At 35.6% G+C, this 24829-nt stretch overlaps 1 protein-coding gene across 1 annotated transcript in view; it reads right to left on the bottom strand.

Moving 5' to 3' along the window:
* COL4A4 (collagen type IV alpha 4 chain) overlaps window positions 1–24829 on the bottom strand; it is a 149144-nt gene that overhangs the window by 75234 nt on the left and 49081 nt on the right. The window contains exons 9-22 of the mRNA XM_056808487.1: window positions 24095–24130; window positions 21339–21401; window positions 20584–20619; window positions 20347–20388; window positions 16789–16869; window positions 16041–16094; window positions 15730–15789; window positions 13003–13047; window positions 12604–12657; window positions 10589–10658; window positions 9733–9837; window positions 5929–6093; window positions 4733–4822; window positions 1130–1293 (exon numbers count right to left, since the gene is read on the bottom strand). Coding sequence (XP_056664465.1) covers window positions 1130–1293; window positions 4733–4822; window positions 5929–6093; window positions 9733–9837; window positions 10589–10658; window positions 12604–12657; window positions 13003–13047; window positions 15730–15789; window positions 16041–16094; window positions 16789–16869; window positions 20347–20388; window positions 20584–20619; window positions 21339–21401; window positions 24095–24130 — 1065 coding nt within the window. The remainder of the gene's footprint in view (window positions 1–1129; window positions 1294–4732; window positions 4823–5928; window positions 6094–9732; window positions 9838–10588; window positions 10659–12603; window positions 12658–13002; window positions 13048–15729; window positions 15790–16040; window positions 16095–16788; window positions 16870–20346; window positions 20389–20583; window positions 20620–21338; window positions 21402–24094; window positions 24131–24829) is intronic.

Raw genomic sequence — 24829 nt, 5'->3', positions numbered from 1 at the left:
ATCACAGAATCTCAAGAGAGTTGGAAGGAAACTCTGGGCCATCTCTAGTTTAACCTATATCCTAAAATGAAGTCCCTCTACAATATATTTGATAAGGGTTTATCCAGGCTTTTGCTTGAAGATATCCAAAGAGGAGGAACTTACCACCTCTCAAAGCATCTACTTGAGGGAAACTCCAGTTGTAAAGAGGTCTTTCCCTCTAGCTAGTCAATTTTACCTTTTCCACCCATTGGTTCTGCCTTGGAATGCCAAATAGAACAATTGTCATGCATCTTTTCCCATCACTCCTTCCAAGGGGCTTGTTTTCCCTTGAGTCTCATCTTCTCCAAGTTAAATACATTCAGATACTTTAATGAATCCTTATGAACTCAAGCTATGCATCATACTGGTTACCTTCCTCTTGTTGCCCTCCAGCTCATTCTGAAGGAAAGCATAACTCTAAAAGCTATTATGAAATGGTATTTTGAGGGTCAAGTCACAGACTTCTTACATCAGACAAGAATAAGAAACATTTCTGTTTCCAAAGTAAAAACTAAATCAGGAATGACTTGTAAGACCTCAAAGCTTCTATGGATATAGAAGTACTTTTCATTTTCCAGCAACACTGAGACCCAAAGGAATATGGGTTAGGAGTGTAAATAGGAGGCTCTGTATAGCATCAGGTTATTATCAATATCCCCATTTGAAAGGGGAGGCTCAGAAAGGTTAATTGACTTGCCTACAGTCACAGAGTTGGTAAGTATAAGAAGTAGGATTCAAATCCAAGTCTACTAACTCCAAGTTCTGCTCTCTGTCCTAAGATATGGGACCCCCTCACTGGGATCTGCTTTGTTCTAGGGCAGAATGCCAGGCACCTCACTGAGATAAAATAGCTTTGGTCCAATCAGCTGGGGTGGTGTTGATTTAGATCACTAGCTAGGCAATATTCATTAGACATGTGAACATACTGTGGCACATTAGAGAAAATTTATCTGTGATAACTATACCTGAAAACATTAATAATCTCTCCATACTCTTCATGCTGATAGTCTCTGTATAATACCATGCAAATTAGAAAGAAGTACATTCAATCTGGGTTTCTTTAAAATGAGATGCATTACCTATATAATAATTAGCAAGAGTTACTCACTGGAGGTCCTGGGGATCCTTGAGCACCAGGAGAGCCTGGGTCACCTTTTTCTCCTACTCTCCCAGGTGAACCCACTTCTCCTTTCCTACCCTGAAGTCCGTGTGGTCCTGGAGCACCTGGAAGGCCCATGGGACCTGGGCAACATGAACATAGTCCTTCATTTCCTAGATTAAAAAAAACAAATAAATAAAAGTTTGACTTAACTATGGGATAAATCATTGAAAGAAATTAGCAATGATAAAAAAAAAACTAGAGCTCAAATAGAACTCGGAAATATAAATACAGAAGTCAAGAGAAAGAAAAAATGTAAAGTAACTACAGGTGAAGACTCAGAAAAGAATTTATAAGGATGGACTGTTTGCATTCTAATAGAAAAGGGCCATAGAGGAAGTCAGTCATTTAAGAGAGAAGGCATATAAATAGTTTTATAATGTTAAGCTAATACAAGAAAAAAATAAAGGGAGTGATGAGAGAGCATATCTTAAGGTAAAATGGGAGAAAATAATGAAACTTAAGACACATAATCAAATTATACAAGTAGAACTATATGTCAGGCTGGGGAATAGGAGGAGTAGGTATCACTTAAATTTTGCATTCAATTAAGTTGGTCAAAAGAGGGAAGAATACACAGAAATAGTTTGGTGCAGAAATATATTCAACTCAACAGGGACATATATGTTAACAGGAAAAGGGGAAAGGGAATATAAAATGGAGGACAAATTCAAGGAAGGATTAATCATAAGCAAAACCAATCTTAAGAAGGGATTGTAAAGAAAAGGTTAAAAGAGAGGGAAAGAAAGGATAATTTGAAAAAAGATATATATATGTGTACATATAATGAGAATAGAATGGAGAAAAATAAACAATCAATTACCATAACTGTAAATATTTCTTGTTTAGTCATTTTAGTTGTGCCTAATTCTCTGTAGCCCCACTTGGGGTTTTCTTGGTGAAGATACTAGAATGGATTGCCATTTCCTTCTCTAGTTCATTTTACAGATGAGGAACTGGGGCAAACAGAGTCAACACAGATAAGTGAATGTCTAAGGCTAGATATGAACTCAGGAGGATGAGTCTTTCTGACATCAGATTCATCACTTTATCCACTGCACAACCTAGCTGCCCTAATTGTAAATGTAAATGGTATTAACTCACTCAGAAAATGGAAGTGGTTAGAAGACTAGATTAGAATGTAAAATCCAACAAAATGTTGTTTACCAGAAACACCCCTGAAATATAAAGATTTACACTAAGTTAAAATAAGGGGTTAGAGCAAAATCTATTATGCCTCAACTGAATACAAAAAGGCCAGGGTAGTAATTATAAATTTAGCCAAGGCAACAGCAGGAAAACCCAACAACAAACAAACATAAAGAAGGAAGCTACATTTTACTGAAAAGTAACATAAACAATGAATTTGTTTTAAAATGTAACATATATAAAACCAATGGCATAGCCTATAAGTACTTACATTAAAAACTAGATGAATTACAAGAAGAAATAAACAACAAAACTACAATAATAGAGGGATCTTAAGTTGTTCTTTTCTCACCAAAAAGAAGAAAAAAGTTAGACATGAATAGACTTTCAAAAAATAAATATAGAAATTATTCAATGGAAAGAGAAAGGAAGGGAATAAGGATCGAGAGCCAGGTCTAGAGATGGGAGGTCCTGGGTTCAAATCTGACCTCAGACACTTCCCAGCTGGATGACCTTGGGCAAGTCACTTAACCCCCATTGCCTAGTCCTTACCACTCTTCTGCCTTGGAACCAAGAACTACAATCAGTACAAAACCCATTCATGATTCTAAAGAACCAATGATGAAACATACAGAAAAATGATCAATTTAGGATGTAGAATGAGAAATACATGCCCTTGCAAACATATTTATATAGTTTTACTCGGGAAATGTGTTTGCTTGATTCTGCATATCTACATATTTCTAAGAAATTAGGGTGTTTTTTTTCCCTTTCTCAACATCATGGAGTATGGGAAGGAGAGAAAATAGACTTTTATTAATTAATAAAGTACAAGGGTGGGGAAGTGCTACAGATATGAAATGTTGCAAATATGATTTATTATTTTTATTTAACTGTTTTTCTCTGTTATAAGAAACTTCACATTAAGTGGAAATAATTTGCAAATATTAATGTTAAAAAAAACATAATAATAAAATGGAAAAAAGTAAGGGTAGAATGTAGAAGTAATATGACATAGTGGAAAGAGCATTGAAATTGAATAAGTGGATCCTAGTTTTAAGTCTACCACTAATTAGCCTTCTTGGATTTAGGCAAATTCCTTTATCACTTTGGTCTACAAATAAGGAGCTAAAAAATGTGTATGTGTATATTTGTAGCTATATATGTATTTACATTTATATATAAAATAGATATTCTTAGATATAGATATATTCTTTTGGAGAGAAGTTAGAAATCAAAGGTATTAATTAAGATTCAGTGACCCTAAGTAACCTTTATTTCTATATGGTTCAGCCCTTTCAGAGATGATATTTCATATTCATTTACAGGATGTTTTGAGGCTTAATGAACTCAGGTGAGTTAACAAGCTCTTGCTACCAGACCAAATATAATAGGAAAAATAATTCAGTGTATCTAAAGTAAACTCAGGCAAATCATAGACTCATAGTTTTAGATCTGGAAGAGATCTTAGTCCATCCAATTCAACCCCCTTGTTTTGTACATGAAGAAATTGAGTCCTAAAGAAGTGTAAATAATTTGCCCAAGATCAGTGAGTTGGAATTTGAACTCAAGACCACTGGTTCCACCCACCACCACCACCACCACTGGTTTTCCTAATGTACCACTATCCTAATACTTTAAGGTTAATTTTGTTCAGTTATGGCTTTATGACAAATAAATGAATGAAGAAGAAGAAAATGGCACAATATATTAGCAGAGGTATTTTAGAGCCTTAAATATATTCATTAAGATTCACATGGTGTGGTAACTAGTCAGAATGTTGGCCTCAGAGTTAGGAAGACCTGAGATTAAATAGTGTGTCTGATAATCACTGACCCCGAATTTATTACTTAAGTTCTATTTCTAAATCAGTTCTCCAAGCTGCAATCTGTGTTGGTGGTGTAAGATCTCACAGACATGAAATCACAGAATTTTTGCTTAATCTATTAATTCGTCAGTTGCCCATCAACATGGTCATAGTTATTAGCCCTAAGTAGAAAGAAAAATACATGCAGTTCAGGCAAGGAAATATGGGGCCCTCATCCTAAAAAAAATGCTGTCTTCCATCTTCCCCTCTCCAGATGGACACTGGAATCCCACTGACCTAAGAAAGGAAAGGTGGCAATTTTGTGGCAACATTCCCTCCAGGTGACTAGGCTCTTTCCACATGTGCATATCTCCTTTAGTCTTGGTTTCCTGATGAGTTTTATTCATGCCAGATGTAGATAAGAATGTGTGAATACATATGGGCTAAAGAATGCCTAGAATTGGAAGCAAATGCCAAGCTGTGCACCCTGTCTGTGAAGAGTTTCACCTTCTGTACCTTCAAAGTTATCTGGTAAATTGAATGAAACTGAGCTTTGCAATTTCTTCATTGAAATTCAATTCTTGATGTAGACTTGCCTTTTTCTCCTTTTGTGCCTCTTCCTCCTGGAGGTCCTGATTGACCTTTCACTCCTTGTGGTCCAGGGGGCCCAATTCTACAATGTATGACTTGACACGGGAGAGGAAATGTGAAATTTTTATAAATCTTTCAAGAAATAAAAGTAGAGAACTTTTTTCCTCTGCCATTTTCATCTTCCAATTTCTCTATCCTTCTCTGTCAGTCTTTCTGTGTGTGCCAATCTCTCTTTCCATCTATTTATCTTTCTCTTCTTCTGTGTGTCTCTCTATCAATCTGCCTGTCTCTCCATCCTCTTCTTCCATCTGTTCCTATCTTCCTTTTTTCCTATATGTTTGTTTCTTTTTCATTTTCTATCTTTATATGCCTCTCACCTACACCTCTCTCCTGTCTCATTTTCTCTATTTGTCGGTCTCTCTTTATCCATCTATCTCTCTAACTTTCTTCATTTATCTTTATCCATCTATCTATTTTCATTTGTCTGTTTGTCTTTCCTCATTTGTTTGTTTCATCTTTCTCCTCTATCTGCCTTTATCCTTCTCTGAATCTTTTGCAATCTGCATCTCTCTATCTCTTTTTCCATCTGTCTTTCTCTGTCTCTCTCTTAATCTATCTTTTCCTATTTGTCTCTCTCTTTCTCTGCCCCTCTCTTCTCTATTTGTGTCTCCTTTATTCTTTCTCTTCCTTCCTCTAACTAACTCTGTCATTTTCTATCCTTCCTTGTCTCTTTCGATAGGCTCTATCCTTTGCTCTGTTCTCTGTCCATCTGTCTCTTCCTCTATTTGTCTTTCTGTCCTTCTATGCAATCTGAGCCTTTTCTTAGAAACTGAAAAGGGGCTGAGAATCAAGGTTTAGCACTTATGTTTCTCCAATTGTTAATCATCGCTTAAGAGAAAAAGATAAAGTAGAATCTGAAAACTGTCACTGTCTCTTTTGTCACTGTATCAGGTATTAGAAATGAAATATAAAAATTTTCAGTTGATATCTTGGCTATTATTCTTAACTAAATAAGCATCACTGAAATCAAATTTATTTTACAAATTGAAGCTGTCTTCATTGACTTTAAAATAGGCGTAACAAAAACAATTTTCATCAGATTGATGAAATCACACAAATATATTATGTAATTTACAAATAATTTAGCCCATGAGAGGTGTTATGTAAATACTAAATAATATATAGGAAGTGCCCATTATACCAGCTGATCCAGGTAGACCTTGCTGCCCTGGGACTCCTGGCAATCCTGGGTATCCTGGAGTTCCTGGTCTTCCTGCAGGAGAATCACCACTTCCAGGAATTCCAGTTTCCCCCTGAAGGCCTTGCACACCTGGTAATCCTGGAAGCCCAGGGGGTCCTGTTTTTCCTGAAATAAAGGTTCATTGAGTAAAGATTTTAAAATGAAACATACCATGACCATTATTTGTAATAAAAACATATTTTTACTTTATACAATAATGTTTTGAGAAAGTCATTCCATTAATTTTGAGGATAAAATAAAAATTCAATGATTTCATTTAAATAAACATAAATGGATCTGACCATTGAAATATAAGTCTAAATAGCAAGCTTTTGCCTCCACCTTTTCTCCAAGTTTAAAATTATTGGGGGTTATAGAAGGTAACTGATTTAATTTAGTCCATGCAGTATTCTAGATGGGAAAAGAAGGATTATGAAGTAATAGAGATGGTCAGCTTTAAAGTTAGGAACACCTGAGTTCAAGTTCTGCCCTTGGTACAAATTAGCCTTCTTTTGCCCCAGGTTCCTCTTCAAGACTTTAAATTACAATGTTGCCAATGTGCTTAGTGCAGGGAATTTTGTGGAAAGGAAACTAGACTAACAGTTGGTGGGGGAAGGGGCAACTGGGAATGGCAGTTGGGTCTTGTGACTAGCACTTCCTTCCAGTGGGGTTGAGACTTGCTTCTGGGTGTTGGAGGAGAGAGGAGCTTGTTCAGCCAGTCTGGTGTGGTGTTCCTCTTCTTGGTTCAGCCCAAAGACACAGGCTTCTGAAGGTCAGAACTGTTCTTGTTTGCTTTCTGTCTACTGCTAAGATTCTGAATTAGACAAAGCAGGACTTATATAGAATAGATCAGATTGGGAGAACCCTCCGCTAGCCGGTGGGGCCTGGCCTTATACTCTGAAGCTAAGGAAAGAACTCCAATCCCAACTGGTTATTAAACTTTATATTATTTGAATCCGCAGTCAGATAACTGGATTATCTTTTCTGGTCATAGAGGGACCTGAACTTCAGTTCAGTCATTCCAGGACAAACAGTCCTTATTGGACCCCTGCTGTTTCCTCTCAGCAGGGGGCATCTCCCTCCCTTGCCTCACCAAGAAATATTCCCTCTCTCTCCCTTCTCTCCTCCATACCCCCATACAAACCTCCCATTATCCCCTGTTTTCCAATCCTCCACTTTCCTTTCCCAATAAATATTACAATTTTGATACTCAGAATTTCCTTTACAGAGGAAATCACAGTTTTGGGCCAAAGGCAGAATCCTAAAAAAATATAAGTCTATAATGAAAGTAGCCAAACATTCAAAATATCTTTTTAAAATTTTGCAATATTGGTAAGTACTTGAATACATTGATCAATAAGCAATAATCACAATAATATTAATAACTGCCATTTATATAGCACTTGGGCTTTGCAAAACACTTTATGCATGTATGCTTTTATCCTCATAATCACCCTGGGATGCACGTGCTATTATTATCTTCATTTTGTAGGTGAACAAACCCCACAAACACTGGTTAAATGATTTACCTAGTGTCATTCATCTAGTTAGTGACTAAAGGCTGAATCTGAACCCAGGACTTCCTGACTATGGCTATAGTTGCATAAGTATTACTTACTCTCCCACATCAGAGTAATTAGAATTATTGTTGAATTAGAAAAATATTGTTGGCAGAAATGGTGGAGTGGGCATTACCATTAGATAGCCCAATTTAAGCAAGGACAGTGGAAGGAAGGAATGAGATGTGTTGATTAGAGGGTAGGAGACTAATGGAAGAGAAGGCTAGAAGGACTGATTAGTGCAAGACTGTGGAGAGCTTTGAACACCATATTAAGGAGTTTAGACTTTAAGTGATAAGGAGCCTTTGAAGTTTTTGTGGGGAAAAAAATAAGATAAAGTCATATGCATCACCTGAACTCAGAATTCAGTAAAGGAGGTGTCTACATCTCGGGAAATGATCAGCATTTTTATGTAGTTTACAAATAGTTGGACTTAAAGCCAGAAACAGTTGGGTTCAAGTCCCACCTGTGATATGTCCAGGATGAGTGGCTCTGGGCAAGTCACAACTTTGCAGTACTTTGGCAGTTCTCTAGGACAATAAATCGGAGGCTGGGTAGTTCCCAAGACCAATAAATTACCAGTTCCACTTCCTATCTTAAATTAAATCTTAATTTGTTTAAAATTCTAATTTGCTTTTTAATTAGATTAAAATATGCCACCTCAATTTAAAGTGTGCTACTGTGTGTCCTTAAAGAATTTTTCCTCTTCTACTCTTTTTAAGTCATCTATATAGATACTGCTTTTACATCACTGACAATCTTCTTGGCAAACTGAGGCACGAGAAGCTCAGCCTTGGTGCCCAAAGATTAGCTGGAATTTTGTCCTTTGGTATTCACTGTTAACTAGAAAGGGAAAGGTTGTTGATTCATCTTGACCAAGAGGTAAATGTGACATTAGGATTAACTCCACCGAAAGTGTCTACAGTGTAGATGAAATAATAATAAGATGAAGCAAACAGAATATTGTCTGAAGTTTCTCTCCTGAAGAAATAAACAACTGGTGACTTGACAGCATCATTTCTGGTTGTTTCTGTTGGCCCTTTAAACATGAGCTTGCACTTGTGGAGAAGAATTAAATGGATACTCAGACTTGGAGCAGATGAGATGGATTTGTGGATAAATTGGAGGCAACCTGGTATAAACCAATAGGTGACCTCTTGCCTCACTTTCTGTGAGGGAATCAGACAATCCTACTTGAAGAGGCCATAAAGAACCATTTAGCCCATCTTCCAAATTAAAAAAAAAAAAGTAATAATCAAGAGAATTTAAGTGACTTGCCTAAGGTCACAGTGGAGCAAAGAGCACAGGCAGGCTGTGAACTCAGATCCTGGGATTTCACATCCTGTGGTCTTTCTCCACCAAATCATATGGTGCTGCCTTAGATCAAAAAAGTTTACACCCACAATTAGTAAAATATGGTCCAAGGAGGGGACAGCTGGGCGGCTCAGTGGATTGATAATCAGGCCTAGAGATGGGAGGTCCTGGGTTCAAATATGACTTCAGGCACTTACTAGCTATGTAACCCTGGTCATATCACTTAACCCCTATTACTTAGTCACAACTATTCATCTGCCTTGGAACCAAATACCTAGTATTAATTCTAAGATGGAAGGAAAAGGTTTTTTTTTTTTTAAGAGCAGTCTAAGGACCCCTGAGACCCTTTCTAGGGATCTACTAGGTCAAGATTATTTTCACAGTCATATTAAAAATTTATATTCCTATTAAGGTATTCTTTTCTTTTCCAACCACCTATCTAAATGAGGCCACTTTTTAAAAATATACTTCAACTACCCGTATATCTCAACAGATTGAATGAAGAAGCAGATATAAGAATCAGCTGCTTTCTATTACGTCAGACATGAAAGTGATTTACAAAAAAATAAAATAAAGCAATGTCATTCTCATTCATTTTTTGTTTTGGAGAATATTGTCACTTTTCATAAAATGTTATTTTTGCTAATATTTGATGCATTTATTATTGTTATTTGAAATTAATATCTTAAAGTTTTAATTTCTAACAGTAAATATAGACAGATATACCTCATGTAAATAAAAGCTTTTTAGCATCCTCAATAATTTTTAAAAGGGTAAAGGGTCTTGAAACCTAGAAAGTTTAAATCATTTCTTATCAGAGTCTGGAACCATATTGTACATTCAACCTCTCCTAGAAAATACCAATTTTTAGAGAAAAGAAGTAGATTCCTACCTATTCTGTCTTCCCCTGGTCTTCCAGAGGGTCCCGATGGACCAGGTGGTCCCACTGACCCCATTTCTCCATAGTTTCCTGGAAACCCTGGGTCACCTGGAGGTCCTGTTAAAGAACATGGGAAATAGATTATGCTTAGCAAACAGTTAGGATTTGCATCACTCTGAAACTTGTGCTGCTTTGTCGTCTTTACCAAGATGAAATAAGATATCTTAGATTCAGATCCAAATTTCTTAAAAGGGAACAAACATTTTGGATTTTTGAAGTTCAAGACGTCTATTTATTGCCTAAATGTTGATCAACCTTTTGTAGACCATTGTCTGTATACTAAGAGATAGCCACATGCCCCACTATTACTCACAGATTATTAAAAGATGTAGGAGAGAGCTTCTAGCTTATTATATAAACATTTTGATGGAGGATTAATAGGAAAGAACCTAGAAAAATCATACAGGATGAAAGGATATGGATGACCTCTGTTCTGCATCATTGCCTAGAGTATCCATATCAGACCCATTGAAATAGTGAATAATATATATATATGTATATATATATATATAAAATTTATTTTGACCGAAGTATTATATCAGGGCTACTTTTATGAAATGGAAGTTTGCAGATAATAAATATAGCTAATTAATTTATACAATAATAATGTATAATTATGTAATAAATGTTCAGGGCATGCTAGAACAAACCCACCTATTCATTTATATCTCTCTATAGGTAGCTATAGGCTCAGGGTAAAATACACATATTTTGCCAAGCACAAGTGAGCCATGAAGTCAGTAAGGCCAATTCTTCCACTGTAGTATATCCCCAGTGTTATTACAGAGTAAACAAAGACAGCACAAACCTTTGCATGGAATAGGTGGAGTTACCAAAACACCCGGTGGTCCTGGCTTCCCACGCTCTCCAGGATCTCCCTGAAATCATCCATTTATTCATTCACTTTTCTTAGAATTATTAATACTTTTCTCATGTTGCCATGCATCAAATATGTATCAGATGGGCAACAAATGTTTCTAAATAAATCGCAATCATATAACAGTAAGAGAAATAAATAACTCCTGGTGGACTCTTAGAAGTAACAAAAATACCTTCAAAATAATGAGGACCTATAATTGCATCAATATGGAGAACACCCAAGGAAGAAACTCCTCTCACTGATGCAAAATGACACCTCATCTGTAATTTATAGACTTAGTGAGTTCCTTGGGGCACTAGGAGGCACTTGTGACTTGCTCAGAGTCACACTTGTATGTGTCAAAGGCAGGATTTGAACCTGGGTATTCCTGAAACCAAGGCCAGCCCTCCATCAACTATATCGCATCATTGTACCCCTAATGGATGAGAAAACAACCTCAATATTTTGAGTTAGACACACCAGAGGACTAGCAATTTTCAGCTCATGAGATCCATTTGGTAAATCAAAACATCAAAGCATTTAATAAACCAGTATAAATGCCAAACAATAACATTATGGTTTATTCATCAATGAGACCTGGCTATAGAATGTCCTTTGACAGTAAAGATTTCCACACTCTTTTTTTTTTCTATCCACTACAACTGAGTGTACTCAGGGAGGACTGGATATGAAAGTTACAGGGAATCTGCTTTGAAAAAATTCCATCAAGGAATTCCATGGGAACTGGAACAACCTCCAGGAATTGATGCAGAATGAAAGGAGCAGAACCAGGAGAACCTTATACACAGAGACTGATACACTGTGGTACAATCAAATGTAGTGGACTTCTCTACTAGCAGCAATGCAATGATCCAGGACAATTCTGAGGAACTTATGAGAAAGATGCTATCTACATCCAGAGAAAGAACTGTGGGAGCAGAAATGCATTAGAAAAATATATGATTGGCCATGCAGAGCAACAGTGATATGATTAGGGTTTTGATGTTAAAGAATTGCTCTACTGCAAATATGAATAACATGGAAATAGTCTGAACAATGATTCATGTATAATCCAATGGAATGGCTTGTCGGCTTTGGGAGGGGAAGGAGAAAGCAGTGGTGGGGGAGGGAGGCGGGGATCATGTAACCATGGAAAAATATTCTAAAGAAAATTAAAAAGAAAAAGAAAAAACTCAATCAAGAGCAACCATATGTATGGTCCTTTCCAAGTGATCTCTTACTATGGGTGACCTTACATAAATCCCTTAAAGTTGCTAAGTCAAGATTTCCTCATCTGTGGAATGAGTCAACCCATTTATTCCAAACCAACTGACTGGTCTCTACTGTCCCTTCTAGCTCCAAATGTCATGTCAATTTTCAAACAGATAATTAAATTAGTCAATCAGCTAGACAACATATTTGACCTAATATGTATTAAGACCAATGCTGGGTACTAGGGTAGAGTCAGGAAAAAAAATTAGTTAAGGCCACCAGAATTAGGGCATAAGGCGCCTACCTCAGAGTCAGGAAGACCTGGGTTCATATCCTGCCTCTGACACAAACTGATTGTGTGACCCTGGGTAAGTCATTGAACATCTCAGTGGACCAGACAAGGCTCTGAGATTATAAGCTGCAGAACAGTTGTCAACCTGCATTGGCAGAGGGAGTTCCTTCATCAGCAGAACCCTATACCAGTAAAATCACAGGTCTGGACTACAGAAATAAATAAAACCTACCCCATGAAATATCTGAAATATGCATATTGACCCTCTACCCTTTAAAAGAATTATTTTTCAACCTTTAATGTGAGCATTACACAAATACCTTTTAAAATACATTAATAAATAGGAAGAACTTTTTGAAAGTTTTATTTCTGAAATATGTCTTGACACATGAATTCAACAGTGCTATAGGAATCTAGAAAATTAAGAGTCTCTGCCCATTACAAATGCTTATTTCATTACCTTAGTGCCAAGAACTCCAAACTGCCCACGGTTGCCAGTTGCTCCAGGTTCTCCCTAAAAATAACCATGGACAGGTCAGGTCTTCTTTGTAAAAATCTGATTCAATGACAAGATAGTTTGTTTAAATGTATGTCTCATGTCAGGGCATATGGCCCATTTCCATGAGTGTTCGGAGCCCTTCTGCAATCTGTTATATTTCTCATTGACTTGACAGCTCTAGCATTTATCTCTATAACTAGAACATGTACATCATACATGAAAATGTCCTTTTTCCTAGTCACACATACATTTCCTTGTGGCATAATTTTGATCTTCAACTAAGAGGACAATGAAGTTATGCATTGGGAACAATGTTGGATTCTGTTTCATATAAATTGTTTGCTATCTTGATATGTTTACCTTTATTCCTGGAAAACCTGGAAGTCCATGGGAACCAGGAGCACCCTTATCGATTCACACATATACACACAGAGACCAAAAAAGAAAAGTAGAAATAAATGTAAATAGATAAACCAATTAACTTTCTCTACTTCAGATCAGACATTTACTAGCTGTGTGACCTTGGGCAAGTCATTAACCCCATTCCTAAGCCTCAGTTTCCTCATCTGTCAAATAACACAGAGAAGGAAATGGCAAACCACTTCAGTATCTTTGCCAAGAAAACCCCAGAGTCATAAAGATTTGGACATGATTGAACAGAACTTCATGATGGAGTTATAAATATTTGTATTTAATCCATGTACTTATGCTTGCCAAGGTAACTGGAGAGGAAGATACTGAATAGATAAAAAATTGATTCTGTCTATGATACCATTTTTTAACTCCAATTAAGCATTCCTCAATAATCATCCAACTGTCAGTCCTTTAGATGGGATGCCATTATTCAGTGTACCCCAACCATATGTTCCACTTGATTTTTGTCAATTTAATAATAATTGTACTTGAGTATTTTAGAAACAGATGCTTTATAATTTGCCCAGAAATAGCTGGCATCATTTAGGTAGAGGCCATACAAATCACCATGACACTAGTGCCTCACTCTACTCCCTCCTTAAATCTAAAGTAAAGGGACAATCCCAGTCCCTTGCCAATTGAAGCTTGGTCTCAAGTGCTGACAGTGTCAATGGAGGTGCCAATTAGTGACTGGTATGATGATTTTTTCACTTGCTGCCTCACCTTTTTCTAGATATTCCCCTAGGACTGACATCTCCTTTTACCCTACAGGCTTAAAGTAACAATTCCAAGTTATTATGAGGTTGGCACCAAAGTGCACAGGAAATGACCAATGATCCCCAGGATTTTCTTTATTCTTCTTTGTCTATTTTTTAAAGTTCAAGCATTAGGATGAATTCTCTAGGAAATTGTGACTATCTTTTGACTTTTCTTATCAAAGAAATATTGTTCTTATTTCATGTATTCTCCTGTTTTGAGTAGCTTTAGCAATCCTGATATATTAGTCTAAAGTCTTCTATAAAATGTGCAAGAAAGAGAAGTATTCTATAAGTAGATTAGAATGAGCTTTGTGACTCAGTGAATAGAGCACTAGGGCCAGTGTCAAGAAGGCCTGAATTCAAATCTGACCTCATAAACTCATTAGCTATGCAATCCTGGATAAGTCACTTCACCTCTGTTTGACTTAATCCACTGGAAAAGGAAATGGCAAACTACTCCAGTTTCCTTGTCAAGAAAACCTCATAGAGAGTGTTAGATCATAAAGTCAGATGCAAATGGATGCCTAAAGAAGACTAGTATGAGAACTTAACTCATTTGTCTTGATCCATAGAAAGAAATAGAGAAATTCCACTTAAAGTAACTACAGATAATATAAATTATTTGGCAGTCTCTCAAGAAAAACCCAGGGACATTATGAGCACAGGTACAAAACACTTTTCACACAAATAAAGACATCTAAACAACTGGAGAATTATTAATTGCTCATGAGCCAAGGAATATAATAAAAACATCAATTCCACCTAAATTAATTTGCTATTCCGTGTCATTCCAATCACACTATCAAAGAATTATTTCATAGAGCTAGGAAACATAATTTTTAAATCATCTGGGGGAACAAAATGTTAAAAATATCATGGGATTCAAATGAATAAATTCATAAAAGAAACTGGCCTAGCAGTACCAGAATTCAAACTATATTACTATATGATAATCATCAAAAAAATCTGGTACTGGCTAACAAATGGAGTGATGGAAGGTAGAAAAAAAAGTAGTTATGCAAACTAGGAGCAAATGATGATAGTAATCAAATGTTTGATTAATTCAGAGATCCAAGCTTTGGGGATAAAAATTCACCATTTGACAAAAAATTACTCAAAAAACCAGAAAGTAGTTTAGCAGAAACTAGGCAGAAACCAACATCTTACTTCATACACCAAGATAAGGTAAAAATGTATGAACAATTTAGATATAAAAGATGATATCAGTAAATTAGGGAAGCATGGAAAGATGTACCTGTCAGATCTATCAATAGAAAAAAGGATCTATTTGTACAAAAATATTTCTAACAGCGATTATTATGGTGGCAAAGAATTGGAAATTGAAAGTATTTTGTCAATTGAAGAATAGATGAATACACTATGGTACATGACTGTGATGGAAAACCATTATGCTCTAAGAAATGATGAACAGGGCAATTTTGGAAAAACCTAGGAAGATTGATGTAAAATGATGCAAAGTGAAGTGAGCAGAACCAGAAGAACATTGTCTACAATGAAAACAATATTATAACAATGGTCAACTGTGTACTTAGTTTGTCTGATCAAGATAATGGTCCAAGACAATTCCAAAGGATCCATGATGAAAAATTCTATTCACCACCAGAGAGAGAACTGATGAAATCTGAGTGCAGATTGAAGCATACTTTTTAAAAAATCTTTATTTTTCTTTTTTTTTGTCTGCTTTCTTTTTGCAATATGGCTAACGTGGAAACATAATTTGCATGGTTTTACATCTCTAATTAATATTGAATTATTTGACTTCTTAAGGAGGGGGGGATGGATAGGAGAGAATTTGGAATTTTAAGTTTTTTTAAATGAATGTTAAAAAATGCTTTACACTTAGTTGGAAAATGTTTGATGAAACAAATAAAAATATATTTTAAATCATTCTTACCCGAGGTCCTGGCAATCCAGAAATACCCTTTTCACCTTTCACCCCAATACCAGGTTCACCCTTTATATGGTGATGTTTTGGAGATGCACATGAAACATAAAGGTGAAATGTCCAATTTTCAGCAATATGGGGAAAAAAAAGAGATACCAGTCATTGTTGGTAAAAACAACTTAAAAATGACTTAGACATTGATAAGAGAAATGAGAACCCATGAAATGATAGCAAACACTAAATCATTCTACTGAGAGAGTAAAGGAATAAGAAATAACACAATTTTAAAAATCTATAATTTTTTAAAAAGGATTAACTACCTTTTCTCCATATGGTCCAGAATGGCCAATGACTCCAGGCATTCCTTTCATGCCCTAAAAAATCATAAAGATTAAACTTGGGCTTATTCTTAGTTTACAAGACTGGATTTTAGTTCATTTGACAAAGTAAAATGTAATCATGCAGCACCTTGAACAGTACCTAGGATGAGTTATGTACTTAATAAATAATGAATGGAAATGAACTGAATTGAATTTTACAAGATATTTATTCTTTTACCAGTTATATTCTTCTGTTTTTAAAATAGTTTTACTTCTGACTATGACTCCAATATGTATAAAATCTGTGGGCTATTTACTAATGTAGTAGAAACATCAAAGCTGGTAAGAGGATATTAAGGAGAAAATATGTGGTCTACCTAGCATGATAGCTGATGGACAACTCAGACATTAACTTCTGAGAAGAGTGACTCTTTGAAGAAGGAAATAGAATTCAAAGAGTTCTTTGAAAATAATTCAAATTATTTTCAAATACACTATAAATTTTGAAAATAATTCTGCAACATTGAATCCAAAGGTGAATTTTTGCTGGCTGGGGTGGGGTGGGGTGGTTCTTATAGTTACAAAATGTGAACTGGACATTTAAACATGGGTTGATATTCAGAGCCCCATTAACTGATTAATTTATTAAATGGAATAAGGTTCTATGGTAGAGGTATTATAATATCCCATTCCCATGTATTTCAATGCCATAAGTAGCACAAACAATTCTAGATTTCTATATACATACCTTTTCTCCCTTAATGAGACATGAACTAGGAGGTCCAACCAATAAAGTTGGTCCTGGAGATCCTTGAAGACCAACTTCACCCTCGAAAAGTCAAATGATACCAAGACAATTATAATGTCAAATTATCCAAAGATGGAAGATTACATTAATCAGAGTCATAGGACAATGCTTCAATTTAGAATTGTGGTTAATGGAATGAATTAGAAATAAGTATCAGAATAAATTAAATACAGTTTTCAATATTACACATTAAACTCCACCATCTTTTAACATTAACTTAATTAAAAATTATGTCATGCCTTTACACTTTTTTAAGTTGGTTATTTAGTAGAAATGACTAGAGGATTTATTTATGTTGATTGAGCCATAATCTCTCTCTCTCTCTCTCTCTCTCTCTCTCTCTCTCTCTCTCTCTCTTTCTCTGTCTCTGTCTCTGTCTCTCTTTCTCTCTATCTGTCTCTGTCTCTCTCTGCCTCTGCTTTTCTGCCTTTGTCTGTCTCTGGGTCTCTGTCTATCTCTGTCTCTCTGTCTCTGTCTCTGTCTGTCTCTGTCTCTGTCTGTCTGTCTGTCTGTCTCTGTCTCTGTCTCTCTCTCTCTCTCTCTCTCATTTACTAGAGGCCCACCATATTGGTGCTGACCTCATAGTAGATAGGTGACTGACAGTACATCCCATGTAGCTTGGAACCACTCAAGGATTGAAAAAGACCTGTCTACTAATTGTGTTCCTTAACTGTGAATCTCTGGATCTTCCAGGTTTTGCAAACTGCAGGCAATTAAGGCACACTATTTGCATTAAAACACAGAGACAATGTGTTTGATAGCTTAACCAAGATTATCTGTTTAACTGCATGATAGTGTTTGCAACATATATATTAATTTATATATCCATGTCATATACAATCAAGTGGATATAACTACACATTAATGAAGAGTGGCATGTAAGTTTGTATACATGTGCATATATGTATATATATTTTTACACACAAAAATATATTTGGAGAATATTTTGTTACTTTTGAATAAGGAATTTATTTGGGGATTAGTTTCTCCCCTTAAACAGATATTAAGTAGCTAGTGAAAGTTATCTGTACCAGCACTGGTTTTTCTTTAACAGGACATTGTCTCCTAGTGCCTAGCATAATTCCATGTCTAGAGGACACTGTAACTCAAAACTCCTGAGCTCGAAAAGGTGCCAGTCTCTGCTTCCCTTATAGCTGGCATTACAGGTGTGCAAACCATTCCCAGGGACCCACAATTTCTTTACCATTATAGAAGGCTAAGAATGCAATTCTTCTGATCCAACCATTCTGGAGGGCAATTTGGAACTATGCCCAAAGGGTGCTAAAAGACTATTTGCCCTTTGATCCAGCCATAGTACTGCTGGGTTTATACCCCAAAGAGATAATAAGGAAAAAGAATTGTACAAGAATATTCATAGCTGCGCTCTTTGTGGTGGCAAAAAATTGGAAAATGAGGGGATGCCCTTCAATTGGGGAATGGCTGAACAAATTGTGGTATATGTTGGTGATGGAATACTATTGTGCTCAAAGGAATAATAAAGTGGAGGAATTCCATATGAACTGGAAGGACCTCCAAGGATTGATACAGAGTGAAAGGAGCAGAACCAGGAGAACACTGTACACAGAGACTGATACACTGTGGTACAATCGAATGTAATGGACTTCTCTACTAGCAGCAATGCAGTGATCCAGGACAATTCTGAGGGTCTTTTGTAAAAGAACATGATCCACATTCAGAGGAAAAACTGTGGGAGTAAAAGCACAGAAGAAAAACAACTGCTTGATCACATTGTTCAATGGGGATGTGATTGGGGATGTGGACTCTAAATGATCTCCCTGGTGCAAACATCAACAATATGGAAATCGGTTTTGATCAAAGACATGTAAAACCCAGCGGAATTGCATGTCAGCTATGGGAGAGGGTAGAGAGAGGGAAGGGAAAGACTATGACTCTTGTAACCAAGGAAAAATATTTTAAATTGACTAATTAAATAAAATTTTCAAAAATAAATTTTAAAGAATGCAATTCTTCTTCCAAACTATTGTTGCATATATTCTGAATATATGCTCTGTGTATATTTAGGCATTTTGTATCATGTATGTTCTATGTAAAATTCTGTCCTAATAGCATCATGTATAACCTTTCCCTCCTTCTACCTAGTAATTCAGAATATCAGAGATTTATACAACCATAAGGAGTACAAGAAAAGAAATGTTAAATTTAAATTTAAATAATTAAATTAAATAATTGAATAAACAAAAATAAATAAATGGACAAAACTATAAATAAAAAATAAAATTTAAATTTAAATTAAACTGTCCTCTTCCTTATCTCTGAACAATTAAAATTTTAAATATGAAAAGATGGCAGCAGGAGATAGAACCCTGGGACAGCTTGTAGGCAATTTTTCTTGCAGCTAGGAAAAATGGGGTATTAGGGTGCTTGCCATTTTGTAATGAAGACTGTTCCATGAAAGTGCCTCATAGCTCTATCACACCCATTTCATAGCTGCAGAATGTTGAATTTTTTCCCAAAAACTTGTTGCCTAATAACACAACTTCAAACCTCAGTAGGACGGTGTCTGTGTCTAAGCGTGAGTGCCTATCTGTATAATCATGTCAGGTTGTGCACCTGGGTCATTTCAGCTGGGTGAATCTGAGGGCCTTATACTCAGTATGTACTTGAATTTATTTTTTTAAACCTCTACTTTCTGTCCTGGAATTAATATTAAGTATCGGTTCTAAAACAGAAGAGCAGTGAGGGCTAGGCAAAGAGGGTTAAAAGACTTGCCCAGGAGCACACAGGTGGGAAGTATCTGAGACCAGGTTTGAACCCAGGACCTTCCATCTCCAGACCTGGCTCTCAATCCTAGTTGCTCCTGTACAAGAATTTATAATAAACAACATGTAAAACTAGGAGTTGCTACAAGAATACAGAAGTTTTTCTTTGAAACTTTAAAATATACCTACTGATAGGGGTCAAGAATGTTCAACCCCTTCTTATTAAGTTGAAGCTTAGTATGTGAATTAGTCTAAAGGTTATGGTTATCTGGTAAATAATATAAATATATACTTAGTGTATTTTTAATGTATCCTGTAAATAATGCTAATCACTATGGCCAGAAGTCAGGTATCTATATAGTATCATCATCAATATTATTTAAGGTATGCAAAGTGTTGAATGAATGTCTCTCACTTGATCCTCCCAAGATTCCAGAGAGATCTGAGCTATAAAATTATTCCATTTTACAGTGGAGGAAGCTGAGTCTGGAATAGGAAATTAAATTAATTGCCTAAGGTCACAAATTCCTGTGTGTTTGAAGCAGGGTATTAAGTCAAGGCTTCTTGACTCCAGGGCTAATGCTCTACCCACTGCACCATTTAGCTGTGAATCAAAGAAAGCATAATACTTAAGATCTGTGTTTGGACAGTGACTAGACAATAAATGGATGCTCTATTATAAGCCAATCAACATATGTAGGGAATTTCCAGGAGAAACTTTATGCCTAGGTGGCGCCTAAATATAGCCAATTCCTACCGGATCTCCAACTTGGCCTTTTACTCCCACACCTGGATTACCCTAAAAGAAAGAAAAGAAAGAAGTTAGTTTTCATAAAAATTTAAATGTGGTTTTTGTACTCAATCATTTAGCTTATTGGAATTTATTAAATTTCTTTGAGATGTCTTCTGGGAAAGAAAAATCCAAAAGGTTAAAAATAACATGAATAATTAGTTACACCTGTGTATATGTGTTGGTTTCAGAGATTCTTCTTACCTGAGCACCTGGTCTCCCAGGGTGGCCCGGAGGTCCCTAAAAAGGCAACCACAAACAGAAAACAAATCAGTTGATCTAGAATTTTGAAGCTTTCTTGTATTTGGTCTCCTTATTTGATGGCTTAAGTGGATCCTCAATTTCAAATCAATGATGTAAAAATATGAATTTGTTATTTTTGATATGGGAAGACAAGATTCCTGACTGCCAGAAAGACATGGTTTTCCAATAGTGGAATAGATTTCTATAGATCTGGTGACAATTTCACTCAGCCTCCAATATGCCCCCTAAATATTTACTATTATTATTGTTACTACTATTGATTATTATTATAGTGCAGCAACAATTCACACATTATATTTTAAAGTTTAAAAACGCTTTTATTAAATCAATCCTTTGTGCAAATAGTCTTACACCCTTTGACATAAGGGAAAATTGAGGATCCCAGAAGGTTAGTGCCCTGTTCTTGGTCATTGACACGTACGAGATGGAGATAGACAGCACCTATGTCCATATCCTTGGTTCTGTCCAGGCTTCTCTTTCTGCATACCGACTTTTATTTTTCATATTGCTAGAAGGAGTTTTTATATATTATTTCTTTTTCTTATTACTAGATAAATATTAGCCAACACATATATTAATACTGACATTCCATCTTATTGGAATTGAAGTTACAGTCAATAACTATGGTATACATTTTGACCAAAAAACAATTAAATTGCATTTTAAAAAGATTATAACAATAATGTGACACTTACTCTAGAACCTGGTTCCCCTGGAAATCCCATTGGACCCATTGACCCATTTGCCCCTCGAGGTCCCTGTACATGAGAAAAAACAATGCATTTGTTTACCCAATTCTCTATCTCTAATCACAAAAGTCCACCTGTAATTCTAGCAGCATAAAAACACCCTCTGTCTCCTAAAAAAAAAAAACCCTCATAGGCTTAATTTTCTATCAGCAATAACCTTGGAAAAATAAGATAGAATTCTACTAGTTTGCAATCTCATTAAACCTCAGAATACCAATCAAAAATTTGCCTGCTCAGGGTAAATGTCCCTTCTCTAAATGATGCCACTGGTCATTGATCCATAAGTGTCCTGTTAAATTTTAAATCTCTGTATTTAGGGATTTTTTAAAAAGAAAGACAGGTTTAGGGAGCAACTAAGTGGCTTAGTGGGTTGAGATCCAGGCCCACAGACAGGAGATCTTGGATTCAAATTCAGACATTTCCTAGCTGGGTAGATCACTTAGCCTTCATTGCCTTGCTCTTACAGCTCTTCTTCATTGGAACCAATACACAGCACTGATTTTAAGAGAGAAGATAAGGGTGTAAAAAAATAAGGGGGAGGATAGCTTTTCTTAAAAAGCAAGATGGGATCACTTGTTTAAAAGCAACTCCCGAAAACCATTAATAAAATTACATGTACCTATTCAATTTTCATATGCTTAATACATTTTAAAAATCAGAACAATGTTTACTTGATTTCTTATTTTATTTTCCCCTTTAGAGAGCTAAAACTATGACTTTATCAATACAGGGGTCTCCCAGAAGAGAGATTCCTATCACTCATGCAGATCCATTAACTGGAATATGTAATGTTAGAGAACACTGGAAAGGTAAGAAATTTACCTATGTTACATAGCTAGAATGTGCTAGAGATAGAACCATATTAAAGGTCTTTCGAATGCCAAATATGGTGCTCTCTTCACAATACTATAGTGCCTTTATACATTGTTTCATACATGAAAATACTTTTTTTGTTATTTCTTTTGTTACATTAAAATTTCCAAATATCTCTCTCCCTCTCTCTCCTTCTGCAGTAAAGAAGGCATCAAAAATAAATGATAATAGATTATTTTTATATAGAGATAAGATAAATTATAATACATAAAATATGTTGATTATAGATGAATAGATACACAGCTTTGGACTTGACTGAAAGACCTGAACAATTATTCTAAAGACTATCTTCTATACCCTAATATTCACATGAATAATCATATATAAATGATAGGGATGGGGGACTGGACCTTTGATTTCATTGGTGTTGGAACCCTTGGTGAGGAAATTTCTGCCTATGTGGGCTGACACTATCTTAGAATTGTCAAGAACAGTGATATCAAACTCAAGTAGAAATGGGCTCACTAAACCATACATAAGAATCCCTGTGGGCACATATTGACAACCACATATTAACATTTATTATAGTTTGTTGTATTTTTATTTATTTTTGTTAACTATCTCCCAATGACCTTTTAATCTGATTTGGGTCTCACTCGGGTATGTTGTGGGCCATAAAGGATCCATGGGCTGCATGTTAGACATTTCTAGCCTTTAATACAAGAGGGTCATATAGCCAGTTTCCATCAGAGGCAACGCTTGATCTCAGGTCTTACTGACTTTAAGGCTGTAAGACTTACCAGCACATTGAAATAAAATGTCATGTTAACATCACATGAAAGGGCCATTTTAGGCCATCTAGTCCAGTCCCTTCATTTTATAGGTGACCAAATCGAAGCCCCCCAAAGTTAGGTGATTTGCTCAGGATTACTGAGACTCAAACCCTTTTATTTAATTGCAGTTTTTCCCAATTTCTCCCACTGCCTCTCAGTCTAGGACTGGCAGAGAAAGGACCATTCTTTCTCATTGGGCAATTTGCACACTTGAGATGATTTAATGGTCTTAAATGTGATTTTCTTTTGCAAATATGATTTTATATTCATTTTAATGACATAGTAAGTCATGTTTTTGTTTACATGCACCAAAAAGTATTCCTTGTGGATCATCAATGGAAAAAGACAATTGTTCTCTGCCTCTGAAGAATTCTTCATTCTTCTCTGCCTGGGATAAGATTTACATAAATCTGAGACAGTAAACTCAGTTAGAAAGCCATATCAGAAGTGTATCATCAGAAAGGCAGCCCACCTCTGCTTTCAACCTCATGATGATTTATAAAGGTGGTGACTATGACGATGCAATTCTTCAGGAAAGGAAAGTGAGGGTAGGAAAAGAGCATCAGTCAAATATTGATCATACTAATGGAGAACCATAATAATGTTTGGATCATTCAAAATAAGGTAATTCATTTTTTTTTACCAGATTTGTAATGCTAACCATTACAAATGGTTACAAAATGGTTACAAAAATGTAACCAGATAATGTAATGTAAGTTCTTGTGGGGTTATGTAGTTTTTATTTGACCAGAAGATTTACCTTATATTTAAAGTCAAAAGTCAAATGTTCATTTGAGAGAAAACCCAGAATGAACTGAATGTCAGGAGAAATTAAGCCAGTTATTAAAATTTTGCTTTGGAAAAAATTAAAATTAAATTTAATTAAATTAACTATAAATTACAAATTAATAAATTAAAATTAAATTAAATTAAAATTTTGCTTTGAAAAATCCACAAAACAGCTAATTTCCAAGATTTGACTTAAGGACCAAGGAATTTACTTAATGCATTGACTGAGAAGGGTCTAGAAGCATACAATCCATAGGAGAGACTTACAGGTAAACCTGGAGGTCCTGGATCACCTCGATCTCCCTGTAACAATGGAATCATTTCATTGGTAAAATAAATAAAACCGATGGCATGCATCTGAAAACTCCTACCTCAATACTTTGAAGATTTATGATTTTGTAATTGTGATTGTAATTCTCAATCCACTGACATAGAACATGAGTTCACTGCAACTAAATAGAATGAGTCAAGAGGTCTTGTAACCAACCAGGTATTGAGTATATATATGTACACCTGTGTATGGCACAATTCCCCTCTGTAGAAAGGTCAGTTAAAATAGGATGTAGAAAAGTAGATAAGGGTCATATCTACAGACTCATTTGGGAGTTGCTGAAGTTGTAACTTCCATCTCTTAAATAATGAGCAAGAATCACTTTGCACCAGCCTTGAGGTGTTGTCTCTACTTTAGTATATCTTATTCTTACCTTACTTTGACAATACCTCTTCTTCCCATTTCCCTCCCCTTCTCAGGTCCCTGATGCTTTAAGATTTAATATATAGTCTTAGAAAGTTGCTTAAGACTCAGGGAGGTTAAAATATATTCCTAGAGTCACACAACTAATAAGTTTTGGAGCCAAGATTTGAACCTGAATCTCCAATTGTCAATATCACTAAACCCTTTCTACCTTTGATCCTTCCCTTTGACTAGAAAGATAACTTGTGAAACCAATCATACATTTAGGTACCAGATCAATACATTTCTAAGCCCATATTAATTCTACA

The sequence above is a fragment of the Monodelphis domestica genome, chromosome 8 (assembly GCF_027887165.1).
Source record: "Monodelphis domestica isolate mMonDom1 chromosome 8, mMonDom1.pri, whole genome shotgun sequence".
Taxonomy (NCBI): Eukaryota; Metazoa; Chordata; class Mammalia; order Didelphimorphia; family Didelphidae; genus Monodelphis; species Monodelphis domestica.
The sequence above is the reverse complement of the archived record's forward strand: the minus strand, read 5'-3'. Positions and strand labels throughout refer to the sequence as shown.